At 39.5% G+C, this 23390-nt stretch overlaps 2 protein-coding genes across 5 annotated transcripts in view; one reads left to right on the top strand and one right to left on the bottom strand.

Annotated features, from left to right (window-relative positions):
- Nucleotides 1–7411, bottom strand: part of ARSK (arylsulfatase family member K) — a 33468-nt gene extending 26057 nt beyond the window's left edge. The window contains exons 1-3 of one of the 2 annotated variants that reach the window (XM_050329311.1): nucleotides 7155–7411; nucleotides 3089–3218; nucleotides 667–826 (exon numbers count right to left, since the gene is read on the bottom strand). In XM_050329311.1, coding sequence (XP_050185268.1) covers nucleotides 667–826; nucleotides 3089–3218; nucleotides 7155–7292 — 428 coding nt within the window. In that variant the 5' untranslated portion in view covers nucleotides 7293–7411. The remainder of the gene's footprint in view (nucleotides 1–666; nucleotides 827–3088; nucleotides 3219–7154) is intronic. The other variant, XM_050329310.1, reaches the window with a different exon arrangement.
- Nucleotides 7412–7477: 66 nt separating this feature from the next.
- SKIC3 (SKI3 subunit of superkiller complex) overlaps nucleotides 7478–23390 on the top strand; it is a 49412-nt gene continuing 33499 nt past the window's right edge. The window contains exons 1-14 of one of the 3 annotated variants that reach the window (XM_050329294.1): nucleotides 7478–7537; nucleotides 7848–7957; nucleotides 8857–8954; nucleotides 9468–9611; nucleotides 11058–11149; nucleotides 11800–11875; nucleotides 13191–13331; nucleotides 15315–15413; nucleotides 15510–15618; nucleotides 17376–17516; nucleotides 19047–19148; nucleotides 22238–22371; nucleotides 23028–23114; nucleotides 23204–23307. In XM_050329294.1, coding sequence (XP_050185251.1) covers nucleotides 8865–8954; nucleotides 9468–9611; nucleotides 11058–11149; nucleotides 11800–11875; nucleotides 13191–13331; nucleotides 15315–15413; nucleotides 15510–15618; nucleotides 17376–17516; nucleotides 19047–19148; nucleotides 22238–22371; nucleotides 23028–23114; nucleotides 23204–23307 — 1319 coding nt within the window. In that variant the 5' untranslated portion in view covers nucleotides 7478–7537; nucleotides 7848–7957; nucleotides 8857–8864. Of the gene's footprint in view, nucleotides 7538–7569; nucleotides 7587–7847; nucleotides 7958–8856; nucleotides 8955–9467; nucleotides 9612–11057; nucleotides 11150–11799; nucleotides 11876–13190; nucleotides 13332–15314; nucleotides 15414–15509; nucleotides 15619–17375; nucleotides 17517–19046; nucleotides 19149–22237; nucleotides 22372–23027; nucleotides 23115–23203; nucleotides 23308–23390 lie in introns of those variants that run through there. The other 2 variants (XM_050329296.1, XM_050329295.1) reach the window with 2 other exon arrangements.

The following is a 23390-nucleotide window of genomic DNA, read 5'->3' on the forward strand; positions in this document are numbered from 1 at the left end:
TATTAATTTTTTAACGTAATGCAGTTATTCTCTAAATGTTTAGAGAATGTGAGGGCTCCTCTCCCTGAGGAGGAAGGAGTGGCAGAGACAACATGTGATGAACTGAGCACAGTCTGCACTCCCTGTCCCCTCCCCTATGCTGCTGAGGGGATTAGGTAGAGAATTTGAGAGTGAAGTTGATCCTGGGTAGACGGGAAGGGTGGTGTCTATCCAGAGTCAACCCACCACAATGGCACAAGTCTGTGAACATTTATGGCCTTCAAAAAACACCCCACAAAACCTCTCATGTTTAGTGATGATAGCTTTAATACTAAATTATTATAATTATGGGGTTTTGTTCTGCTTTTCCTACATTGCTAGTATAACCTGGAAGCCAGGAAGTCTCAAAGCAAGGCAAAAACAGTTTATGAATTTCATTTAGGGAGCAATACCAGTGATAAAAATTAATGTTGGGCAAAAGCAGTTTTGTAAAAGCCAAAGTGCAGTGACATGGGATACGCTTGCTTCTGCATAAAGTTGAAGGACAGATCCCTGTTAGGTATCTAGCACAATTTCTTTTCACTTAAAGCTACTACTATTTCAATCAGAGACAGAAGCCACATAACAGATCATTACATAGTTTGTTCACTACTGTCCATTTCATAGCAGAAGAATCCATCCGATTACCTAACTGAATGATGTCCAGAAGTATAGTCCAATTTCCCAAACTTCTGTGTGTGGTAGCCATGCTTCTCCATGAGATCCATCCATGTTATATAATCTGGATCTAGACCTTTGAAGTTATTCCAAGATTCTGTTAAATGGGTGAAAAGACCACTCCACATAGCTGGGAAAAAAAAAAAAATTTTGATGAGTAATTGGTACCCCCTACCTGTATACTTGGGAGGGATATTCCCAAGATACACTTGTATACTAAGGAGGGATTAATCTTATTATTACAGAGGCTAGAACTTCACATTGTGATCCAATAGAACAAGGAATACAAAGTATTACTCTTTCAAATCTTGTCATAATCAATATAAGTAACAAAATTTACTCAAACAATCCCCCAAATTGCAGAAGAAGGTCCCATCCTTCTAGGTGCCAAGTAATTACTAAGTCAAGGTTTTCTTAGATCAGAAAATATTCTTATTGACTTCTGAAAGAAAATGGCATGGTAGTACAGATCCCCATGAAACAGTCCTGTACTTCTTTTTTTTTCAGAGTATTATTTCCCCTTACTACAATTAGATTTTAATATGAATTTAGGTATGTTTGTGGAGGGAAAGAAAATACAATGTTTTTATAAACACCATATGCCTTCAATTTCATCCTTTTTAGGTAATCTGCTTCATTACCAGATGCAGAAACAAAGTGAGAATATTTAAGATACCGAGAAGAAAGGAAACCAAGGGAAGAGCCACAAAGAAACTATAAGATTGTTTTAGTCAATTCCTATTTCTTTGCAGCTTATTGAGAATTGTTCACTCTTTCCAATACTAATTTAGAGTTAAAAGGAATCACAAAATGAAACTTAGTCATTCTACAAGCAATAAAAATATCCTGTTAGCATAGTGCATCAACCCCACATGGCAACATTCCTCCTTTCCTCACCCCAAAGTCTTCTTTCCTACCATGTCTTCTGGTATCATCCCCAACTCCTCATATGAGATGTACCCTCAGTTCCTTGCAGGTTTCCAAGACATTGGCTAAATAAAAGCTGTCCTGCTGGTTCAGAGCCCCACATGTGATGACTGACCAGTGGCCATAGCCACTCAAAGTGCTACACAGTCTTCATCACTGGGAGCAATAGCTGCTATTTTCACAAAACTTAATAAGATTAAATAACACAAAGTTATTGCTCGCAGCAATAAATTGGCTGAAAGATTCAAAACTCAAAAAAAGAAAAAAAGACTGACTGCTTGTTCATGTAACCTTGCCCACTTAAGACCTTGAGAAAAAGATTATCAATAAAGTGAATACTAGAAATGTAAAACTATATTTGACAGCTTGTGCCTGCTGTTTCTTCTAGTGTATGCTTTGAGAGAAAGAAGGATCCCCCTTATAGATACAAACGAGAGAGGGTCTTTGCAACTGAAAGGACTAGACACGTTTTAAGATGGAGGACTACAGTTTTTGTCTACCTTCCCAGCAAATTCTGCAAGTGTGAAATTGAACACAGAAAAACAACTGCATTAAGCAAAGAAAAATCCTGAAGAGTTCAGTTAAAGCTACAGAAAGATACATCATGTATCTAAAAGTGTGTTTGGAATAAATGTCATTGGAAGACAGTGATAACAGTCACCACTTTATTCAGATGATATTTATTACTTTTTGCCAAGAACAGAAAAGATATTTATTAACTTTGTATTGGGAAGGGAGAGTAGTTCTGAGTGTAATTTCAGCATTGTAGCAGACAAATCAATGATTTCTCTACAAATCCTAAAGATTTGTTTAGCCTGGAAAAGAGAAGGCTCAGGGGTGACCTCATCACTCTCTACAACTCCCTGAAAGGAGGTTGTAGCCAGGTGGGGGTCGGTCTCTTCTTCCAAGCAACCAGCAGCAGGACAAGCGGGCATGGTCTTAAGCTCTGCCAGGGATGGTTTAGGTTGGATATTAGGAAGAAATTCTTTACAGAGAGAATAATCAGGCACTGGAATGGGCTGCCCAGGGAAGTGATGGATTCACTGTCCCTGGACTTTTTAAGATGAGACTGGATGTGGCACTTAATGCCATCCATGGTCTATTAACCATGGCAGTATTGGATCAAGGGTTGGACTTGAACTCAGAAGTCTTTTCCAATCTGTTTTTGTGATTCTATGATTCTATGATTTTTTAAAAAACTGAAGCTTCCATGGAGTTTGCAAAAAGATTTGGGAGATTACACTTACCTGAAAAAAGTACAAAAAATGAAAAGAAAGGAGGAAGCATAAGAAACAGGAAAGCAAAACAGGTGAAATAGGAGAATACTGAAAAAATTCATACACAAACTAGAAAAAAGAAAAAACAAAACAAGTCCCCCTCAATTAAAAACTTTGACATTTCCCATCATTACCACATATTTAAATTGACATGTGTGAGCATTTATCTATGTTTTGCTTGGTTCTACCTGCACGGGAAGGACAACAAATTGGAGAATTGGTATAGGCATTGAGAAAGACAGTGCCATATCTTTTCATAAAATTTATGGAAGGTAAATCCACAGTCTGATTTCCTGGAAAAAATGTCAAACGTCCATCCTGTAATCAAACAGAGAAAAACAACATATAAACAAGCATTACCACGAACCATTGGCTGCATTAATTCACAGATTTTTTACTGTAGTGGGTTTCTGTGGCTGAATTTTGGTACTGGAGAGGGGAGGGAGCTATAGGCTTGGCTTCCGTTAGAAGCTGCCAGAAGCTTCCCCTGTCCCTGGAGCCAATGCCAGCCGGCTCCAGGACGGACTTCCTGCTGCTGGCCAAGGCCGAGCCAATCAGGAGTAACAGTAACACCTCTGAGATAACATATTTAAGAACAGAAGGTTGTAGCACAGAAAGAATTCCAGCCAGGGAAGAGCAGAGTGAGAACATGGGAACAACAAGGCAGACACCAAGGTCAGTGCAGAAGGAGGGGCAGGAGGTGCTCCAGGTGCCGGAGCTGAGGCCCTGCAGCCCCTGGTGCAGCCCATGGTGGGGCAGCTGTGCCCCTGCAGCCCAGGGAGGGACATCGGGGTGCAGAGACCCCCCTGCAGCCCATGGAGGAGCCCATGCTGGAGCAGGTGGATGCATGAAAGAGGCTGTGACCCCGTGGGAGGCCCAAGATGGAGCAGGGTCCTGCTGGGGACCTGCAGCCCCTGGAGAGAGAACCCCACACTGGAGCAGGTTTTACCTGGGTAGGACTTGTGGCCCCTGTGGGGGACCCACATCAGTACAGCTCATTTGTGAAGGACTGCATCCCATGGAGGAGTGACCCACAGGACAGCAGTTTGGGAAGAACTGCTGCCCATGGGAAGGACTCACGCCAGAGAGGTCCATCAAGGATTGTCTCCCATGAGAGGGACCCCACGGGAGCAGGGGAAGGACTCCTCTCTCTGGGCAGTGGCAGAATCAAAAACTGACCATAAACCCCATTCCCCATCCCCCTGCACTGCTGGGGGAGAAGAGGGAGAACATGGAAGATGAAGAGGTGGGGGGAAGGTGTTTTTAAGATTGTTTTATTTCTCACTCTCTGGCTCTTATCCTGTTAGTAGTAATTTTAAGTACTATCCCTACTTTGAGTCTATTTTGCCCATGAAGGCAATCAATAAGTGACCTCTCCCAGCTGTTATCTCAACTCATGAATCCTTAGCTGTTTTTTTTTTTCTCTCTCCTCTGTCCAGTTGCAAAGGGAGAGTGAGAGAGTGGCTTTAGTGGGTACCTGGCATCCGGCCAGGGTTAACCCACTAGTTACCTTGAACTTGTGTTGCTTAAATGCTGCCTACTCAGGTCTGAAAAATAGTGCTGAGAAGCTTTAATTAGATCAATATAAAATACATTACTTATGAAAAAGTACAACGTAAAAGATAACTGGGCTTCTTCATAGTCAAATTAATTCCTTTCTATCAGTGTACATTTTCCAAGCTCCAGTTCTTAAGGAGTAGGGTCCTACGATGACACATTCAATGGGAATAGGTACAGTGAAAGGTGACAAGGAGTCAGGCTGAATCCTAACACAGATGTGTGCACCAGTATATATTTCTACGAAAGCACCACTGGTCCCTCATCCTTTTCAAAGGTTTATCCACACCACAACTCTGAACTTATTTTAACCTAGGTACTGGAGAAGTGATGAGAAGGCTGAACAAAGGCCACTCTCCCACTGAAATGCCACACACAGTGGTTCCCTTTTGATACTTGCATATTGAAAATTTAATTTTCGTCTTTTGTTTAGGTAGAATTTTTGATCAGTAACTTTAAAAAAAAATGACATTTTGTCATGGTATACTTTGTATACTGAGACACAATTACTGTTTGTATAGGTGATGCACGTATTTAGTGAAAGTTCTGTTCTTGAACAGGCTGATAAGGTGAAAGCTCAACACCTATTTCTAGAAACTTGCCCTCTAAGAATTATGTAGGATTTACAGGTTTTGAAATACCTAAGAAAATAAAATTATTTTAACACAAACAAGCACATTTCATCCAGGAACTTGAGCTGCATTGCAAGCAAAGCCTGACATCACCCAGTTTACTTCAAGTAGCTAATCAGGAGCTGAATTGCTAGCACATTCCTCCAGGAAACGTGCAAAAAGCACAATGCCTGATGTGACATAGCAGCAGAAAGCTGGCTGTTGAAGCAAAAGGTCACTGTTCTGGAGGCCAAATGCAGTCCAGCATCACTGAAAACAAAATTTTTGTCACACTTGACAACATAGGTGTGCATCTTTCATAGGCAGCATGACCCACAACAAAGGCAGGCACACTTTTTAATAAAAGCCCAGGCATTTCAACAGCTTGTAGGACTTTTTTCCAGAAAAACTGTTAGTTTCAACAGTACCTGTTGTCTACTAGTAATGTAATTAAAATGGTTATTCTATTTCTACCTTCAAATCCATCTCAAAAAAAAGCTTACACAGCCTAACCTTTAACATATTCTTCTTTGTATGCACTATGCAAATGACACTTTTCAAAAACAGCACTTTGCTCTTAATTGTTTATATAAGAATATCAAAACACCTGGGGTTTTACATTTCTTTTTTGTAAGGGTTACCTCATTAATCCCTGTAATATAGTCATGAAAATATTCCTGTTTACAGGTGACAGAGAAGTATAACCAAAACTTGTCTGCAGCTTATGCTAGTATCTGGAGATAAAATGGACATTGACTAACCCCAAGAACCTTACACACTCTAAATTCAACTATTGGTAAATAAGAGTTTTAGTAAAAGCTGAACATTTGGATAAAAAAACATGCATTACTTTGGAATTTTAAGAGATGATATACTCAAAATAAAATAAACAAAGAATACAGTCAAAGAAAGGAAAGTCTATACAGAGCTATTGCATTAGTAAACAAGAAGCTATTTCTTTATTTTTGAAATCATAGCATATGTCTTTTAAAATAGGGTTTGAAAAAACATAATACACATTTACCAAATATTTAGAAAGAATTCATCCCAAGAAGCTCAGGTAGTAGGTAAGAAGTCAAGTGTTCTGTGCAGTCAAAGACAGAATTCTGAGAAGGCCAGGAATCAAGATTTCTCAACAGTGAATGAGAACTGATGAGATGTGAAAGCCTTGGAAGAAATACCACAGAGCTTATGTCTGATTCCACAGTAAGGAGAGCTCAGATGAGCCAGAGAAACCAAGGCTACTCAGAGTAAAATGTAAATGAAAGCATTTCCAGTGGGTGGGCACTTAGAAGTATGGTGAGAAAAGTGTGAAAAATGTGTTGTCTTTACATGTGTCCAAGGAAACATACTTAGCTATTAGTGAAGTCTTTTCTACCTGTCTGGGTGTTAGACCAAACACATCGATAAATCACTGTAATGAAGCCACTAGATACCTACTAGATACACATCTGACAAGTTTATTGTGTTGTTATACCTTCTAAGAGCCTGAGTAAATCAATACGTGATGCTCCATAAGTCAGTCATTTCATCTGTGAATTCAGAAGTTCTCTATCCCATCTCGAGGAGAGCTAGTGTTCTTATGATTTACAATAGAAAGGACAACAGGGTTGAAAGCGACGTTCCTTTCAGCTTTTCAAGTCAACAGAAGAGCATTCACTTCACACACCAGCCCTGCCCCACAGTACTGCTGGCATGCCCCTCTCCACGCCAGTGTGCGGTGGGTGACAAGCTGTATGTATCACACCAGACCCGGGGAACCACCTGTGCAGAGGTTCCCGACTACTGTAATGCATCAGATGCAAGCACGGAGCACATTCCTGGAAGAAAGTTTGGCTTGAAGCACTAAAGGTCTCTGGGACACACCAGGCCTGCTCTTTTAGTCCCAAGAGAGACTACCGCCCCGCGGAGGTGCTGGAGAGTAAAAGCCAGCCTCGTTGGCGCCCGCCTGCGGCTCTAGCCTGGATAAGGCACCGGCACGGCCTCCTTACCATCCTCGGCGGCACCACCGGGGCCACTGCCGAGGGTTCTGCCGCTCTCCCTCACCCGTGCCCGGCCCGGGCTGTCCCCCTTCCCGGCCACTCACCAAGGAGTCGCAGGCCACCAGCACCACGCTGGACCGCGGCTGGTCCCCAGGAGCGGCGGGCCGCGGCCTCGCCCCCGCCCCAGCGGCCATGAGGAGCAGCGCCAGCCCGGCGCGCCCCAGCGGCTCTTCGCCCCGCATTGCCTTGCCACTCTGGCCCCGGTCCCGGACCGAGAGGAGCAGCAGCTCCTAAAGCAGCTCCTAAAGAGTCTCCCGGACCCGGCCGCAGCAAAAGAGTGACAGCGCCGCTCCGCGGCCTACAGCTCCCAGGGTGCCCCGGGGCGGCGGCCTGACTACAACTCCCAGGGTGCCCCGCGGGGCGGGAACGATATCTCCCACAGTGCCCGAAACAAAATGGTGGTTGACTGGAGGATCGCTGCCTTCAGGTACGAGTGCGCCTGCGCGCGGCCGCGGTGCCAGGTGGCGGAGGCGCCGGTGGGTGAAGGTGGAGCGGCGGGGGAGGCGAAGGGCCGCGGGGCGGCGGTGGCAGTGGCGGCGGTGGCCCGGCTTCCCCTACCGTGGCTTCGCCTGCTTGGCTTCCCCTATCGCGAGGGCTGTCGGGCGCGGATCGCTTCCCAAGGCACCCCGCAGGCCCGGGGCCCCGGCCGCGGCCCATGCTGAGTGGCCTGGCTGCGGGGGCTGGCCGCTTCCGCGGAGCCCCCCTTTGCGCTGAGGCGGTGTGTGTTTTCTCCGTAGGTGACGATGGGTCTCATGCTGGACAGTGCCCGCGGCAGGGTGCGCTTTTGGTGACCGAGACGTCAGTGTCCTCTGAAAAGCAAACTTACCTCCAAGAGCTGCTGAGCAATGCAAGTTCAACAGATTTCTTTATAGGTTTTAAAGGGAACTTGGAAATTTGCTCGCATCCCATGTCCTTTCATTACTAAATTAACACTGGGCCCTTCAACCATTCTTTATTTTTGCTTTTTAGCTGCTAAAAAAGTTTTTTTGTTCTTCATCTGGTCGCCTTTTCCATCTCTGTTGGTGCTGGCACCAGCACTGTTGTTTCTCAGCCTCATCCCATCTAGGCAGCTTTGACTGGTGTTCCTAAAGTTCATTTAAGGCAAAATATTTACCACATACACCGAAACAGTGCATGTTTATTGGAGTTGAAAAGCATGACTGTGTCTTTGGTGTGTCCTGACATACTTACTCCTTTTCAATTCACAGCTGTAGTCAGAAGCAGAGTCTGGTGTGTGTGTGTGTGAAGGGAGAGGACCACGGTGAGCCACACCAGAGCGTGACAAGCTGGCTGTGGTGCTGGCCATTGCAAGAAAAGCCCTGAGCCTTAGCAACCCCTTAAACACATATCCAGGGCAATATGCTGCTTAAGTGCAGTTTACTGATCACTTATTTTATAAAGAGGAATTACGACAGGATGGTTTTCTTGTAAGTGTAATGAAGGACCCTTATAACACCTCTCTTCGTACTTAAATTTATCTTAACCTGTAACAAAAGGTTCATTCTGGGATAGCTACTTTGTATCATTTAACTGTTTGGAATATTGATGGAATCCTGCCTTGGAGCTAAACCTGAGTAATTTTACCTGTGTTATTTTTTTTCATCAGGTTTTAGTGCTGTATGCATTTTAGCGTACTGCACTATATTTCTGTGTTTAAAATGCTCTCTATGCAATTGCAATAGGATATAAACATTTTGTGTCAGTATATCTTTTTACAAGAACTGATTATATGTCTTTTTTATTTAGCAGCCACAATGTCAAATAAAGAGGTGAAAGCAGCCTTAAAGAGTGCTAGAGATGCAATACGAAATAAAGAATATAAGGAAGCCTTAAAGCATTGCAAGGTAATGTATTTTTTTTACTTAGATGGTAAATACTTTGCAGGACTTTTTTCCTCTTCCCCTATCCCTACAACTGTATGGTAATGCTGAACGTGGAGTACCTTATTGATGCTTATTGATGCTTATTGATGGATTTTCAGATTTAACTTCATTGATCATTCATGTTAATTTCCCGCACATAAATTTTTTTTCCTCTTCCTTTTGCATTTGCTTACATGTAAGAATAAGAGTATTAAGTCCAGAATCAGAGAAATAGAAATCAGTTTGTAATCCAGACCTCACAGGAATGCTTTAATTGCTGAGCCACAGATATGGTTACTGGCAAAACATTTCAGATATAACGCATTCTTTGGCATAAAAAGATGAAGTTACTAATCTTAGTGTCTTCCTAAAAATTACTTAACTTGTAGAGGTGCTGTACAGAGTAGTTCTCCAAACTGTAGTGATAAAACACAGTACATGGATCTGTAAGTTACATTTGTCTCATCAGTTTTACTTGAAATTGTATAATTCTAGGCAGTCTTGAAGCAAGAAAAAAATAACTACAATGCTTGGGTATTCATTGGCCTGGCAGCTGCTGAGTTAGAGCAACCTGATCAGGCCAAAGGAGCATATAAGAAGGCTATTGAACTTGAACCAAACCAGTTACTGGCATGGCAGGTACGTGACTGTGTATTTTTTGTTTCCCTAAAAAGTGTCACTATGGAGTTACATATAGGAATAAATCAGAATTAAGACTTATATCTTGTTTTCTTGAGGCCCTTAGTTCCACAGAAGCTCTGGGGTAGCTGAGGTTCATGTTACTTGTGTACGCAATGTAAAGCCATGGTGAAGTTTAGTTTCAGTATATTTGAGTTTGTATTTCTTATGTAGGCTGAATAGCTGTGAAACATGTAAGGGAAAACGTGAATTGAAACAAATACAGTAAATTTGCTGATGTAAAAATTTCCATGCTTGTAGCTCAAGAAGCCTTTGACAGTGATCCTCTTACAGGAGAGAAAATGTTTTATCTCGTAACATAATTTTCCACTTTTCAGCATCAAGTGGATTGTTAATGAATTTTGTTGATATTTAAGAGCAAAAATATTTGTCTAAAATAGCTATGTGCTGGGTGGTGTGCGCATTCCAGCCTATTAAAATATAGAGTTACAACATAGAGTTGTGTAATATGGAGATTTGTGAAGCATAAGGTTGCATATTGAGTCTATTGCTTATATCAGCAATCAATGTTTTTTTAAGGTAATAAGGTTATTAGTATTTCCAGTATAAATACTATTTTAAATGAGAATTGTTGGGGCCTGAATTCAATATATGTTGAAATTTCCTCACTGTTGCAGTCAGATTCTGGCTTTCTTGGTGCAATACTTGGGTGTGTGTGTATATATAATATTTTGCATATTATATAGATTTTAGCATACAGCCTAGTGTACTTTGCATATTGCCTATTGTGCAGACAAGATCATTTAATATATGTAAGTTTCAAAGAGTTGTTGGTATTAATTAAGAAAGTAGGAAAGCTTTTCACTTAGTATGAATAGAATTCAGAAGGTTATGCAAAATTCTGCTCAACAATTTTTACATTACCACTTAGAATCATAGAATCATAGAATAGATTGGGTTGGAAAAGACCTCCAAGATCATCAAGTCCAACCCCTGATCCAACTCTAATTACTATATCATGGTACTAAGGGCCATGTCCAATCTCTTTTTAAAAACTTCCAGGGATGGTGAATCCACCACCTCTCTGGGCAGGCCGTTCCAATGCCTGATCACCCTCTCTGTAAAGAATTTCTTCCTAACATCTAACCTAAACTTCCCCTGGCAGAGCTTGAGCCCATGTCCCCTTGTCCTGTTGTTGGTTGCCTGGGAGAAGAGACCAACCCCCACCTGGCTATAACTTCCCTTCAGGTAGTTGAAGAGAGTGATGAGGTCACCTCTAAGCCTTCTCTTCTCTAGACTAAACAATCCCAGCTCCCTCAGCCTCTCCTCATAGCACTTGACCCCATTTAAGGCAATGGAATAATTTTTATAGGCAGAATTGGTAGTGGTCTCCCAATGCATAACCATTGACATCAAATCTTACTTATTTTTATCATTTTTTTTAAGGGATTAGCAAATTTGTATGAGAAACCCAACCAAACAGATGTCAAAGGAGACTTAGCAGATGTATACCAAAAACTCTTGGAACTCTACAAAAGGTAAAGGATAGTGAATGCTGTAGTTCAGTCTAAGATTTATAGTTTAGTGAATGCCATTGCTGATATACAGTAGTGACTTTGATTTTTTTTTTTTAAAGCCTTCTCATGTCAGTGAGTCAGCACTTTTTACTCAGGCTTTCTGTACCAAATCAGATTTCTTGTTTCTTCCATTTTAGTAGGGTGAAAGCTCTTACTTTAATTGGACCTGAGGTTAGTAGTTTAGTGAGTTTGTTATTATCCTATTCCTGTCTAAACTCACTGCCTTGAAGCATTTATCTCTGATTGTTCATTGCATTAATAAATAGGCTTATTTTTCTCTTCTTTAAGATCATAGAATATGTGTCATCTGACTCACAGAGATACAGTTTTAAACAAATTTAACTCAGCTGTCACTTTAGCTGATGGAAGTGTTCAAATTGTTTCCTTTATTTGAAAATAGATCAGAATGAAATGTATGGTCCTTAAAAGTATTTTTTTTTCTTATTCAGAGCAGCAATGAATAAAACTTAGAGGGTGATCTGGAGTATTTATTCTAAATATTAGTTTGACAACTGAACCTACTGAAAATTTTTCACCTGAATTTGGAAAACATCTTACTATTATGTGAAAAACTTAGCTGGTTTTTTGGGGATTTTCTTCTTCCTTTCTAGTGGTGACAAGCAGAAATGGTGTGATGTATGTAACAAACTTGTGGAACTGTATCATCAAGAAAAAAAGTATTTAGAGGTAGGTCAAGTACTTTACTTTCTCTCTTCTAACAAGAATTTTCAATTTGATCAGAAGTAACTATTTTTCATCAAGAAGTCCCCACTTTTTGGGCCACAGACTACTTAAGATCTCCTTGTGGACTGCAGCCAGGAAGAACTGATTTTAATTGTATTTCTTTCTTTTCCACTGTGTAAGACTTGGATGCAATCCATTTAGCTGTCAGAAGGTGACAAGACTATCAGTATACAGGCTGAAAGGGTGGAATATAATTTTTCTGTTGTATTTCTAGAAGTCAAGAGTGGTCTCAAATGCACATTTACATGCAATATATATGAGTCAGGTGTCATTTGCCTTGCTTGGCAAATTCTGGGTGTCTGATTAGTCCTTCACTCATGTGGTGATCCCTTCCTAGACTGTCCCTCCCTGATGCTTCTTTCCAGAGGGTAAGGTGGGATACATACACAACTTGACTGCATGAGTCTTATGTACTGCAATCCCAGCATAACAATAAGGACACAAAAAGCTGCTCAAGAGCTTTGCAGAAATAATCGTGACCCTTGGCAGTGCCATGAGGTGGAGTTGTTGAATGCCTGAGTGTTTCAACAGTAATATTTCCTGCAGTCTCTGTAATAATGGTACAGAATTTCGGAGGTATGCTGTTCACTTTTCCTTTGCTCTTTGAAAAGGTTGCTTTCTTACAAGGTGGTACATCATTGTACTCCATGTCATCTTCCCACTTTACCTACAACAATGAAAAATGAAAAATTTTACATAGCACATAGCATCAGGCTCAAGACTGTTAATTTGCTCCAAAGCCACTTTTTGTACTAGTTTCTGAAACTCAATTCAATGCTAATAATTTACCTTATGAAGGCAGACTTGCTCTATGTGGAACAGGAAACTAAAGTTAGCCTTGGGGTTGTATTTTTTCTTTTAAGTTCTGTTGACTTTTCCACACTGGAATTTCAATATGTACTGCTGCTGCTGCTGTTCTCTTTGTGTTTGTAGTGCTGTAGATCCAATAAGGCTTATTCCTTCAGAGTTTATTGAAGGACTGTTTAGATCTATTTCTGCTGTTGATTTCCTCCAGGAACCAGAGTCAGAATTCATACTTTTGATGTTCTCTACCTTATTTACTGTACCTTGAAAGTGGACAGGTCCCACACAATGGTATGGGACTTGTTACTTTTTTAATCAGAAGGCAAGTAAATCCAAGTTGTTACTTTAAATGTTACTTTGTTTTCTATCTTAGTGTGGTATAGTTGAGTATACCTATATTGGACCTCCAGTTCTTTACAGAGTAACATCATGGTTCATTTGTTCCTGTTGACAGGTGGCTGAAACATGGCAGAAACTCATACAAATGAGACAGGAGGAAGGTGCAGAAAAGGCAGAGCTTCATCAGCTTTGGAAGAAGATGATCCAGTTACTGAAAGACAGTACAAAGAACCAAGATAATAAGACTGAGCAGTTGGTAATGTTTCTCACTCCTCCTTCAGCTAGATAAAAATATATATGTACAGTGCAGCTAGGACCTCGGTTGAATTAACTGTCTCAGTGTTCAGTGGTACTAAGCTTCTCCAACAAAAGCAGCAATTGTGCAGCAGCCTGAGGTGGGCCTTAAGTGTAATGAGGCACCTAAATTCTTCGTGAATTGCTCCAGCATGGGTCACTTCCACAGGGTGCAGTCCTTCAGGGACAGACTGCTCCAGCATGGGTCCTCTCCTTTCTCTTGCATATTCTCAATCCTCTCCCTGCCTGTAATTGCTGTTGCACTAGTTTCTTCCCCTTCTTAAATGTCTTCTCCCAGGGCACTACCACCACTGCTGATGGGCTCAGCATTGGCCAGCAGCAGGTTTGTCTTGGAACCAGCTGGCTTTGGCTCTGTCGGACGTGGGCAAAGTTTCTAGCAGCTTCTCACAAAAACTGCCCCATTAGCTCCTCTACTTAACTAAACCTTGCCTTGCAAAATCAATACAGACATTCCTCAAAACAACAAACTTCCCCCTGCTTTTGTCCAGGGTGGAAGAGAGAGCTTTTTGCTGATTTTCCATTTCTTTGTACCTACTGTTTATCTTAGTTTGCTATAGATTTTAAACTCTCACTCCTTAGGAAAGTGTCAAAGCTCATTGAAGCAAAAAGAATGAAACAGAATAAACACTCATCTTTGTGTTCTCTATGGACATAGTTTGTTTTGTTTTAGCTTTTTAACTGTTCTTGCAAGATGAACCTTCTTCAACACAAAGGGTGGAAATTTTTCGTCTCGAATCTGGTTGGTAACAGTGTTCCAGAAAGGCAGAAAATAGAAATTGAAGCCATTTCAAACAGCAGAAAATTGAATTTGGATCTCTACTTTTGAGAAGGCAAATGTTATAATTTATGAGCTGCTATGGAAAAGAGGTGCTGCAGGCAGCAATGGTTTCTTTTTTGGTAATAAAAAAGAACTTTAAAATAGAAAAAAACCTTGCATGTCAGAAGTGGATTTCACATGCAAATCTACAGAGCACTTTACTGCAGTTTTGAGTAAAGCACCTGAACCTGGAAGCATGTGGCACTGAAGGCAATGCGCTATTCAGTGTTTCACAGACAAGCTGCGGGCAACTTTTTGGTTAGCATGTGTGTTTGGAAGCCTCCAGTCTGGTGCCTGTGTTCTTGAAACTATAAGGAATCAAGAGAAAAAAAAGACTAGGTTTCTAGATTTGAGCAGAGGGAAGGGCTTACAGCTAACTGTAGAGGATAGCAACCTAAGTTCCTTCTTCGAATTGGGATTATGTTTGAAGAAGAATGTATGTTATTAAAAATTTCACCTTCCTTGTGTCATCTTATGTTATGTAACAGTGTATTATTGCTTCATCTTGTACTAGGCAATTAACATGCTTTAGGTCCTGAGTACTGCTTCATGATAGAGAACTTGCTTTGTGAGTTCTCTGTTCATAGTACTAGTGTAAACTTAATGAGTAGGATCCAGATAATAAGTAACTCTCTAGTTAACTATGGAAGTGCTAGAAGGCATGTCCTCTAAGGAGCAGATGATAACTTTGGGTTTGTCTTGTTTGGAGGAGAGGAGGCTGGGGTGACATCTGCTGTCTACAACTTCCTGAGGAAGAGAAGGTGGAGAGGGAGATGCTGAACTCTTCTCCCTGGGATCTAGTAATCTAATATGGGAATGGTTCACAGCTGTACTGTGAATGGTTCGTGGGACTTGCCATGTGATCAGACACTGAAATGGCCTTCCTAGAAAGTCAGTTGATGCCCCATACCTGTCAGTGTTCAAGAGGCATTTGGTCAGTGCCCTTAATAACATGCTTTAGCTTTTGATGAGATCTGAAATGGTGAGGCATGTGGATTAAATAATTACTGTATATTCCTTCCAACTGAAATATTCTATTCTATGAAGATAACGTTTCCCTAGAATAATTTTTTTTTTTGCACTTCTACTTTTTTTCTTTTGATGCAGCTTTTGACTGCATTTGAACATGCGGTGAACTCTGCTGACACTGTTCCTGGTGAAGACCACCAAAATCTTTACAAGGACTTTATCCAGTGCTTGTCAAAAGTAAGGTTATGTTAAGGTATCTTAATAAGTGAATAGATATAATATCTCACATCTGATAGTTCACAAAAATAACTATTTACCTTTCTTCCTTCCAAGTTTCCTCATGAAGCAGCTAGGTTGGAAAAGGCCTGTAATGATATGATGGCTTTGTATCCTACCATGAGTTATCCTTTAGAAGTACTTTGCTTGCACTTTGTTAATTCAGGTGAGTAGGATGGATTTAGGCATTTCTGGGGCTTATATTATTTCTTTTATAATTAGTTTTGTGACAATCTGTTATCAAGTTTTTGTCCTTCACAACCCAATGCAAGTACACTCTTCTGTGTTATGTTTCTGGAAATGAAATATTTGGTCCTGTGACGTACTGTTTCCTAGCTGTGTAACAGAGTGTGGCTGTAAATTGACAAAAAACTTCTGTGAATTAGATCCAACTCTGACAATGTGTGAGGTCTCAAAGAAAGAATGCTGTACAAATCTTGAAACCAGCCTCTCTAGGAAAATGAAGGTTAGCTTCTTGAGCTTAGAAGAGAAAATGAGAGTGTTAGCCAGTGCTGTAAGGCAGAGGATGGGCTACACTTAGGTTATTCTTGACACAGATTATCTCTCTTGGTGGAAAAAAAAACCCCATACAAATGTTTGTGAAACTTTCTTTAAAAGTGTACCTTGTGAATAGGAAATAAACAGATCTGTTTAGATATGTGTTCTAAGCAGAAAAGGAGAATCCTTCCAGGATGGGGCAAGGGCAGGTTGGTAGGAACAAAACGTGGTGTGTTCAGAAATGCAGGGACCTGAAAGTATGCAGTCGCTATTTTCAGTACTTCACTAAACAGTGCAATAGTGTTGGACACTTTCTCAGCATTTTCAAAGATAATTACTAGATTTTGGTATTTAATTAATTTTTTTAAGACATCAGAAGTTGATTTTATTTTTAAAACAAGGAAAGAAGATCAGGAAAAGAAAACCCCTCTGGTTTATATAAAAAGAAAGAGCTTTCAGCTTAGGCAGAAAAGTACCTTTTCCAGTTTTGAAGGTAGGCTTCATGGGATAATGCAGCAGCATAAAACAGGAGAGAATGTTTGACTTGTATTAGAAAGGATGAAGACAAATGAGGCCCAGACTCTAAATTCTTAAAACATTTGAAAATGCTTAATGTTTTTGGATAACCAGCAGAAACTAATTTCAAAGGAAAAAGTTGGCACAGTTTTTGTACACCAGTACTCTGACAACATCTCACCATCCCACAGGCTTGTATGCTGCTTATATTTTAGTAAGGCTGTTTGTTTATATCTGAGTTATTCTAACTATTTCTTAGTCCTTCATGCCCTGCACTTTTAGGCTTGTAACTCAGTTGTTAAGTCCCCTTTACCAAATGCAAAACAAAGGCAACCATTATGTCACATGAATTAATGATCTTTAAAAGAAAATAATAGTTTAGAGATTGTTGCAAGTCACAGTTGTTCCTATTAGCACTGCCAAGACTACAGTCACAGCTAATGTCAAAAGCTAGTGATATCAGTTAAAATTAAACAAAGATATTAAATTATATGGTGTCACAACAAGGTTGTTTCAGCAAGCTCATCACAGAAGATTTGTAGGTACACAAGGCCTACTCTGGAAAGAAATTACTTTGATTTATTTGTGGTAGATTTTGATATGTGGGTACTCAACTGGACATAAATGAAAAGCATATGAAGGAATTAGTTCTTATTAATAAAGGAAGTATACCTGTAGTAATTTAATAAAAGTGGTCATTCATGTTTCAGACTGTCAGTTTATTTTGTTTGGGGGTAATGAATATTTACATTGCTGCTGGTTTTTTTGGGTTGTTTATGGGATAGAGTGATAAGTATGTGATACATTTGGAAAATTACTTTGAACTCAAAGGTCATTTAAGTAGATAAGGTATGCTGTTGCATCTTTTTAATCTAAAACTCCATAAAATGTGTCTTTGTCTGAAACCAGGTACTTTGTCAGAAGAGGCCCTGCACTGTTTTTCTAGGCTTTTGGAGATGGACACAAGTAGTGGTCCAGGCATCATTGGTTTTGGTATAAAATGCCTCCAAGAAAAGAAATACAAGGAGGCTGTTAAGAGTCTTACTGAAGGTAAATGTGTAATATGTGGTGTAAGTAGTCAGTAACTTGAACACCAGCTAGTTTATACAGAATAGTTATATATATGTTACCCTTTCACAGTACTTTGCCAGTTCTAAGAGGAGCTTTTAAAAGAGTTCTCACACATTCTCTAATTGAGTGTTGAATTTTTTTTAAATATAGCTTAAGTATAACATCTCTGAAGTCTGTCATTGGTGTTATAGTCAGCTCTGTAGTGTTTTAATGTAAACTCTTTTTAATTCTACTGTTATTGGGGAAATACCTAGATGGAACAATAAACACAGCGATAGGAATAAATGAAGGAATGTGGAATTTATAAAGTAAAATGTAATACATCTTCTCTAATTGAATCACTGTATTTCTCTGCCTGAACAAAGATGAATTTCCTTTGAAGTTACTTCATTTTAAGACCTCTTTAACACTTGCTTTGGGTAAACAGTTACATTAAATATCTAAAAAGAGATATTCGAAGAATTTCTTTTTTTGGTTGTTGTTTTACAGTAGCTATATTTGCTAAAGAGTTGGCTTACTCATCTGTAATAACCTTGCTTGTGTTGAAATGGCAAAGCTCTTTGTAAAGTATTCAGAAGTATACTAGTGGAAAAATGAGACTTGCCACCCTCACTGTCCTGGCTATGGCAGCTTACTGTTAATATTGGGTAAATAACTATTTGAGATGTAAGTGTTCATGAAACAATCAGGCTACATTGTGATATCCCACATCCAGGTTTAGAATGAGATTGTTTCTGAAAATGAATTTTGGAATATTATACAGTAGCTTACCCACAGTGAAATAATGACTTGCCTAAAATGTGAAATAAGTTTCATGTGCTTAAGAGGAAAAAGTGCTCCATGGAAAGCAAATTCTTAGGCTTAAATGACCACATGATGTATGTTTTGACAAAACATACAATCATATTTTTGACAAAAGATAGTATTTTATTTTAATTAATATTAATTTTTCCCAGTGAGCCAAGGGTTTGCATCTTAGGCATTGAAGCTTCCAGGCATTATGGTTATATTTTAGAGGACAGAAATTCAGTTTTATTAATGAATCTTTAATTAAGGCAGATTCATCAAGAAGTTTCAGTGAAACACTCTTGCCGTCATTTTTTTTGCTATCTTGAAGTTCTATAGGCATTTTCTGGTTTCTAAGAAAAACTTTATAAAGCAATCTATAAATTTGATCAACAACAAAGTGAAGGATTTTCTTGTCTTTGAAACAAAAGTGCACCTTAAGCCAGTGTTGTATATTTTCTCACTTTACCCCTTTTTTTCAATATATGTAGCATTTTATGCAAAATTAAGCCTAATGGAAACTTACATGCTTCTTAGTTTTTACCTTGTTGCGTGGAGGCCTGTATGTCTAAAACTGTCTAAAATAAGTTTCAACATGACTTGCAGTTAATTTTTTCTTTATCTGATTGATAATGTTTTTGATGGCATTATATGATAATACAGCTATAGTTTCTTAGCAATCCTAAGCAACTTTTTTAATTGCCTTTTTTAAACTCTGACTAGGTTTGCAGAAGACTAACCAGTGTCCAGCAGCATGGCATTATTTAGCAGAGGCACAGGTGAAAATTCACAAACACAGAAATGCTGTCCTGTCCTGCAATCAAGGTAAGTGCTTGTTAACTGAAAGAGCAACTGCAGAGGTGCACTGCTTTATGTGGTCCAGCCAGTGTGGCCTTTGTGTTCTAGGTCTGAGTTAGCAGCAGGCATAGTCTCTTGATTTTTGCAGTCTCACAGCTTGTGCTGCCTCTCTTGGTTTATAACAGCTGAACAGCACCTTATGCTGCTTAATCTCAGGAAGAGAGAAAATGCTTGGCTAATCGGAACCAGAAAGCTGTCTGATGGGTAACATTTAGAAGGTTTGCATGTTCTGATGTGCTCCTTCAGCTGGTGGTTGACCAATGCTGCCAAACAACAGATAATTTCCTGAAACCACAAGGGTAGGTGTCACAAATATTTAGTCTGGTAGACTTTGTATTACAGCCTGAAAGTTAAGTTTTCAATCAAGTTAATATAAAGTGCAGAAATGATGCATAGTACTCTGCATATGAAGAAGCCTCAGTGTAAAACTTCATCTGTGCTAGCTGGGAATGAGGGCAGTTATTATGATCTAATAATGCATATCTAATCTGAGCAGAGCCACTGTCTGATGTTTATAAATGAAGGAGCAGCCAGAGTAGACTTTTTTGGTGGCAGAGACAAATGTAATGAAAAATTTCTCAAGAAAGACTTGAAGAGGCAAAAGTATGCCAAGCTGGCTGAACACTCATGGTAAATTATTCACAGCAAGGGAAAGTACTTGCCAAAAAGGAAAATTAAAAGACCTGTGAATTTGGGTGGAGGAAATATGAAAACTGAACAAAACAGGTAAAAAGAAATTTATCGCAGAAATAATGAAAATGTGGTAATTCTTTTCTCATCTTTCCCTACTTAAGAATCGACAAAGGATTATTAGAGGAAAATGCTGGAGTACTATGAGGTTTAAGTAGTTGCTTGCTTAAATTTCAGAGAAACCACTGACAAATCTGGTATTTTAAATGGTCAACTTAGCTACAACTGGAATTTTTAGAGTTATAGAATTGATGTAGAAAAAGTAGTTTGAGGATAGACAGCATGGCTTTTGTAGAGTTTGCTTTTTTTTTTAGAACCATTTGAAGGAGTGTATGAGCACATAAATAAGAGAGATTTCCAGGTAGTAATTGATAAGATCTCTTACACAACTGATTTCCCTATGGGTTTGTATTCAGGATGGATATTGAGGTGCTGGAGCAGCTTCAGAGAGGAGCAGCAAGGCTGGTGAAGGGACTTGAGTGCAAGTCCTGTGAGGAGAGGCTGAGGGAGCTGGGGTTGTTTATCCTGGAGAAGAGAAGGCTCAGGGGACCCCTCATCACTCTCTACAACTACGGGAGAGGAGGTTGTAGCCAGGTGGGCGTCGGTCTCTTTTTCCCAGGCAACTATCAGTAAAGGGCATGGTCTTAATCTCTGCCAGGGGAGGTTTAGGTTGGATATTAGGAAGAAATTCTTTACAGACAGGGTAATCAGTCATTGGAATGGGCTGCCCAGGGAAGTGGTGGATTCTCCATCCCTGGAGATTTTTAAGATGTGGATGTGGCCCTTAGTGCCATGAGACCGTGGCAGTAACTGCAGTGGTGTTGGATCAAGGGTTGGACTTGATGATCTCAGAGGTCTCTTCTAAACCTGTTTATTCTATGGTTCTAAAGAAACTAAGTTGCCTTGGGTTAAGAATTAAAGTTGTATCATTGAGTGTTGGATTTCTTTGTTTTAAATAAGTTAAAAGGTAGAGCATGGTATAGTAATTACATCAGTTTTCAGCTGGAAGGAGGTGTCTGACATTTTCACCAATACCTTTGCCTTTTATAATTGTTGAGTAATAATAAGGTTATAGTTTGCTTCTATTCAAAGTAGACTGCAAAACTTTGAGGGGATTACCTGAGTGTGTAACTAAGTGTTAGAATTATGAATAAAATTCTATAGTCTTAAATGCAGAAGCATCGAGCTGTGGGAAGAAGTGTTCCCATAAAGGTGTCCTACATTGTTGAAATAGAGTGCAGAACAGTCCTCATTCTGTATGAAAAAATAGGACTGTTTCTTTCCTCTTGTATGCTTTACAGGCAAGTCAAATATTAGCAATTTCAGGGAAGGAAATGGTTACTGAAACAGAGCATCAACATACAGTGGCTTTAGGAACTTCAGCAGCATGAAATCTGTGTGCAGTTTTGATACCCATCCACCCCATCTCAAAAAGAAAAAATAGTAGAAGTTAATAGACTAGTAAATAAGGATGATCAAATATATGAAAAAATGGGGCATATGAGAACTAAATAGACTTTCAAGTCCTTTTCCAGCCTGGAGAATAGAAAAATGTAAAATATGTAAAGGTGTAAATTGTATGGAATATAAATAAAGATGTGAGGTCTTGTTAGTACCAAGTGCAACTAAAATGGCAGGCTCAGAACAAACAACATTTTGTTTCTCAATGCAAGGGGTAAGTTAAGGTATTAATCTTTGCTAAAAGATGCTGTTGATGAGGAACTTTTCCTTGAGTCCAAAGAATCTGTGGAAAATTGGAGAGAATTCTGGGGAAGCATTGCTTTTTGCTGACCTGTCTTACTGGCTGTATCAAACCAGACAAAAGTTCATCATACATGAAAATAAATACAATTAATTGAGTTAGCAGGAACTTCTTGCCTTTGGAGAATCCTGAAACTTGACAAAGTTACCTTCATTCTCTGAAGTGAGATTGTACTGTGCATTGGAAAAGTAAGCAGTACTTTGTAGAAAGGTAAAAAGCACAGAGGTAAATCCCTGGTTTCAGTAATATTATTTTCTGTAAATACTGAAGTGTAAACCAACTTGTCTGTTGAAAGGCCATTGTTTCTTCAGAACTCAAATGGGAAAGAAGGTAGCCTTCCATTTATCCCACCAGCAACTAGAAAACAATCAGTGTCCATGCATCTGAGAGGACCTCCCTAAAATTGAGTTAGTTTTTAAACTTGAATGAATTGAAATTTTACAGGGCAATTTCTTACATATGGGGGAGAGCAGTTCAAATGGTGCTTTATTAGACTGAAACATTGGAATTAACAAGATTTTAAAAATATCTAGAACAGTGCTGCTCTTTGTAGTTTTGTTTTTTTTCCTAGTTTTACTTAATGAAAGGTTCTTCTTGTCAACAGCTCTTGAGGCTCTTGAAATTCCTGAGGGTCCTAATCTTTGGCAGAAGAAACTTGTCCTTCAGTTGAAAGCAGAGACTTTGATTAAAATAGCTGATGCTGATGCTGCAGAAGAAGCCATTAAAGCACTTGAGCAGGTATTTTCATGGACTAAAATGTTGTAGTTTTTTTTAAATTTTAAAAAGTGCTCTCATCTTTCTGTGCTCAAGCTGTGTATTTCTATCCCTGCCTCCTTTTTACATTCTGTGTGGTTTAGACTGTTCCTGCCAGCTATAGTGTAATCCAAACATTTCTTTCATCTCTACTTTTTTAGGTTTTGCTCCAGCTCTTTTTCAATCACAATTGTAATTTTAGAAGCTGTTGCTTTTGACATTGTCTAGTCTTGCTCTCTACTGCTGGGCTCATGCAAGTTCTGTGGCTGTTGTTCACCTTAATTTGAATTATTGTTATAATCCTACTTCCTTATGTCCTTCGTTCACTTGTCATTAGTCATGAAGATACTTTAAGGTAGCACGGTTAAGCTTTAGCAGAAGTTGCTTCCCCTTGTTTTTTGGCTCAGTTTCATTGTTCATTGTTGTTCTTCATGCTTCTGTACATTTGTTCTTGCTCTCTACAATCTCATGCTTGTTCTTTGTCAGAACTATTCTGTCTCAAAGTCTTTTCAGGTGTAATAGAGAAAGTGTGCAAATGTTTTCTTTCCCTTATCTTCGTGCAGTCTACCCACTTGTGACACCTTTGATTTCTTAGTGTGGAGAGAGAATAAATTGGTGATGTTTACTACTTGGTTTTCTAGATTGTAGATGCAAGCAGTGATCCTGTGATTTCAGCTATAAGGGGCCAGGCTTATCTAAAGAAAGGTTTAATTGATGAAGCTTCTAAGGTTAGTGCTTTATTGTTATTCCTGTAATTTAAATGCAATTCTGAGTTTCATGAAGGAAATAACTAGGGAAAAATTACGTCCTTTTTCAGATTTCACAAGAGCTTCTGTTGTCTCACCCTGATCTGGCTGAGTCCCATGCTCTAGATGGTTATATCCATTATTCCCAAAAGAACTATGAACAAGCAGAAAGAAGGTAGATTTTTTTTTTCTGTCCTTCAACAGGGAAATGTTATGGAGGAGTGGAATATAGAGTTTTGCAGCTTTTCAGAATTTGTC

The sequence above is a fragment of the Myiozetetes cayanensis genome, unplaced genomic scaffold (assembly GCF_022539395.1).
Source record: "Myiozetetes cayanensis isolate MyiCay16 unplaced genomic scaffold, myiCay2020 scf4, whole genome shotgun sequence".
NCBI classification, from domain to species: Eukaryota; Metazoa; Chordata; class Aves; order Passeriformes; family Tyrannidae; genus Myiozetetes; species Myiozetetes cayanensis.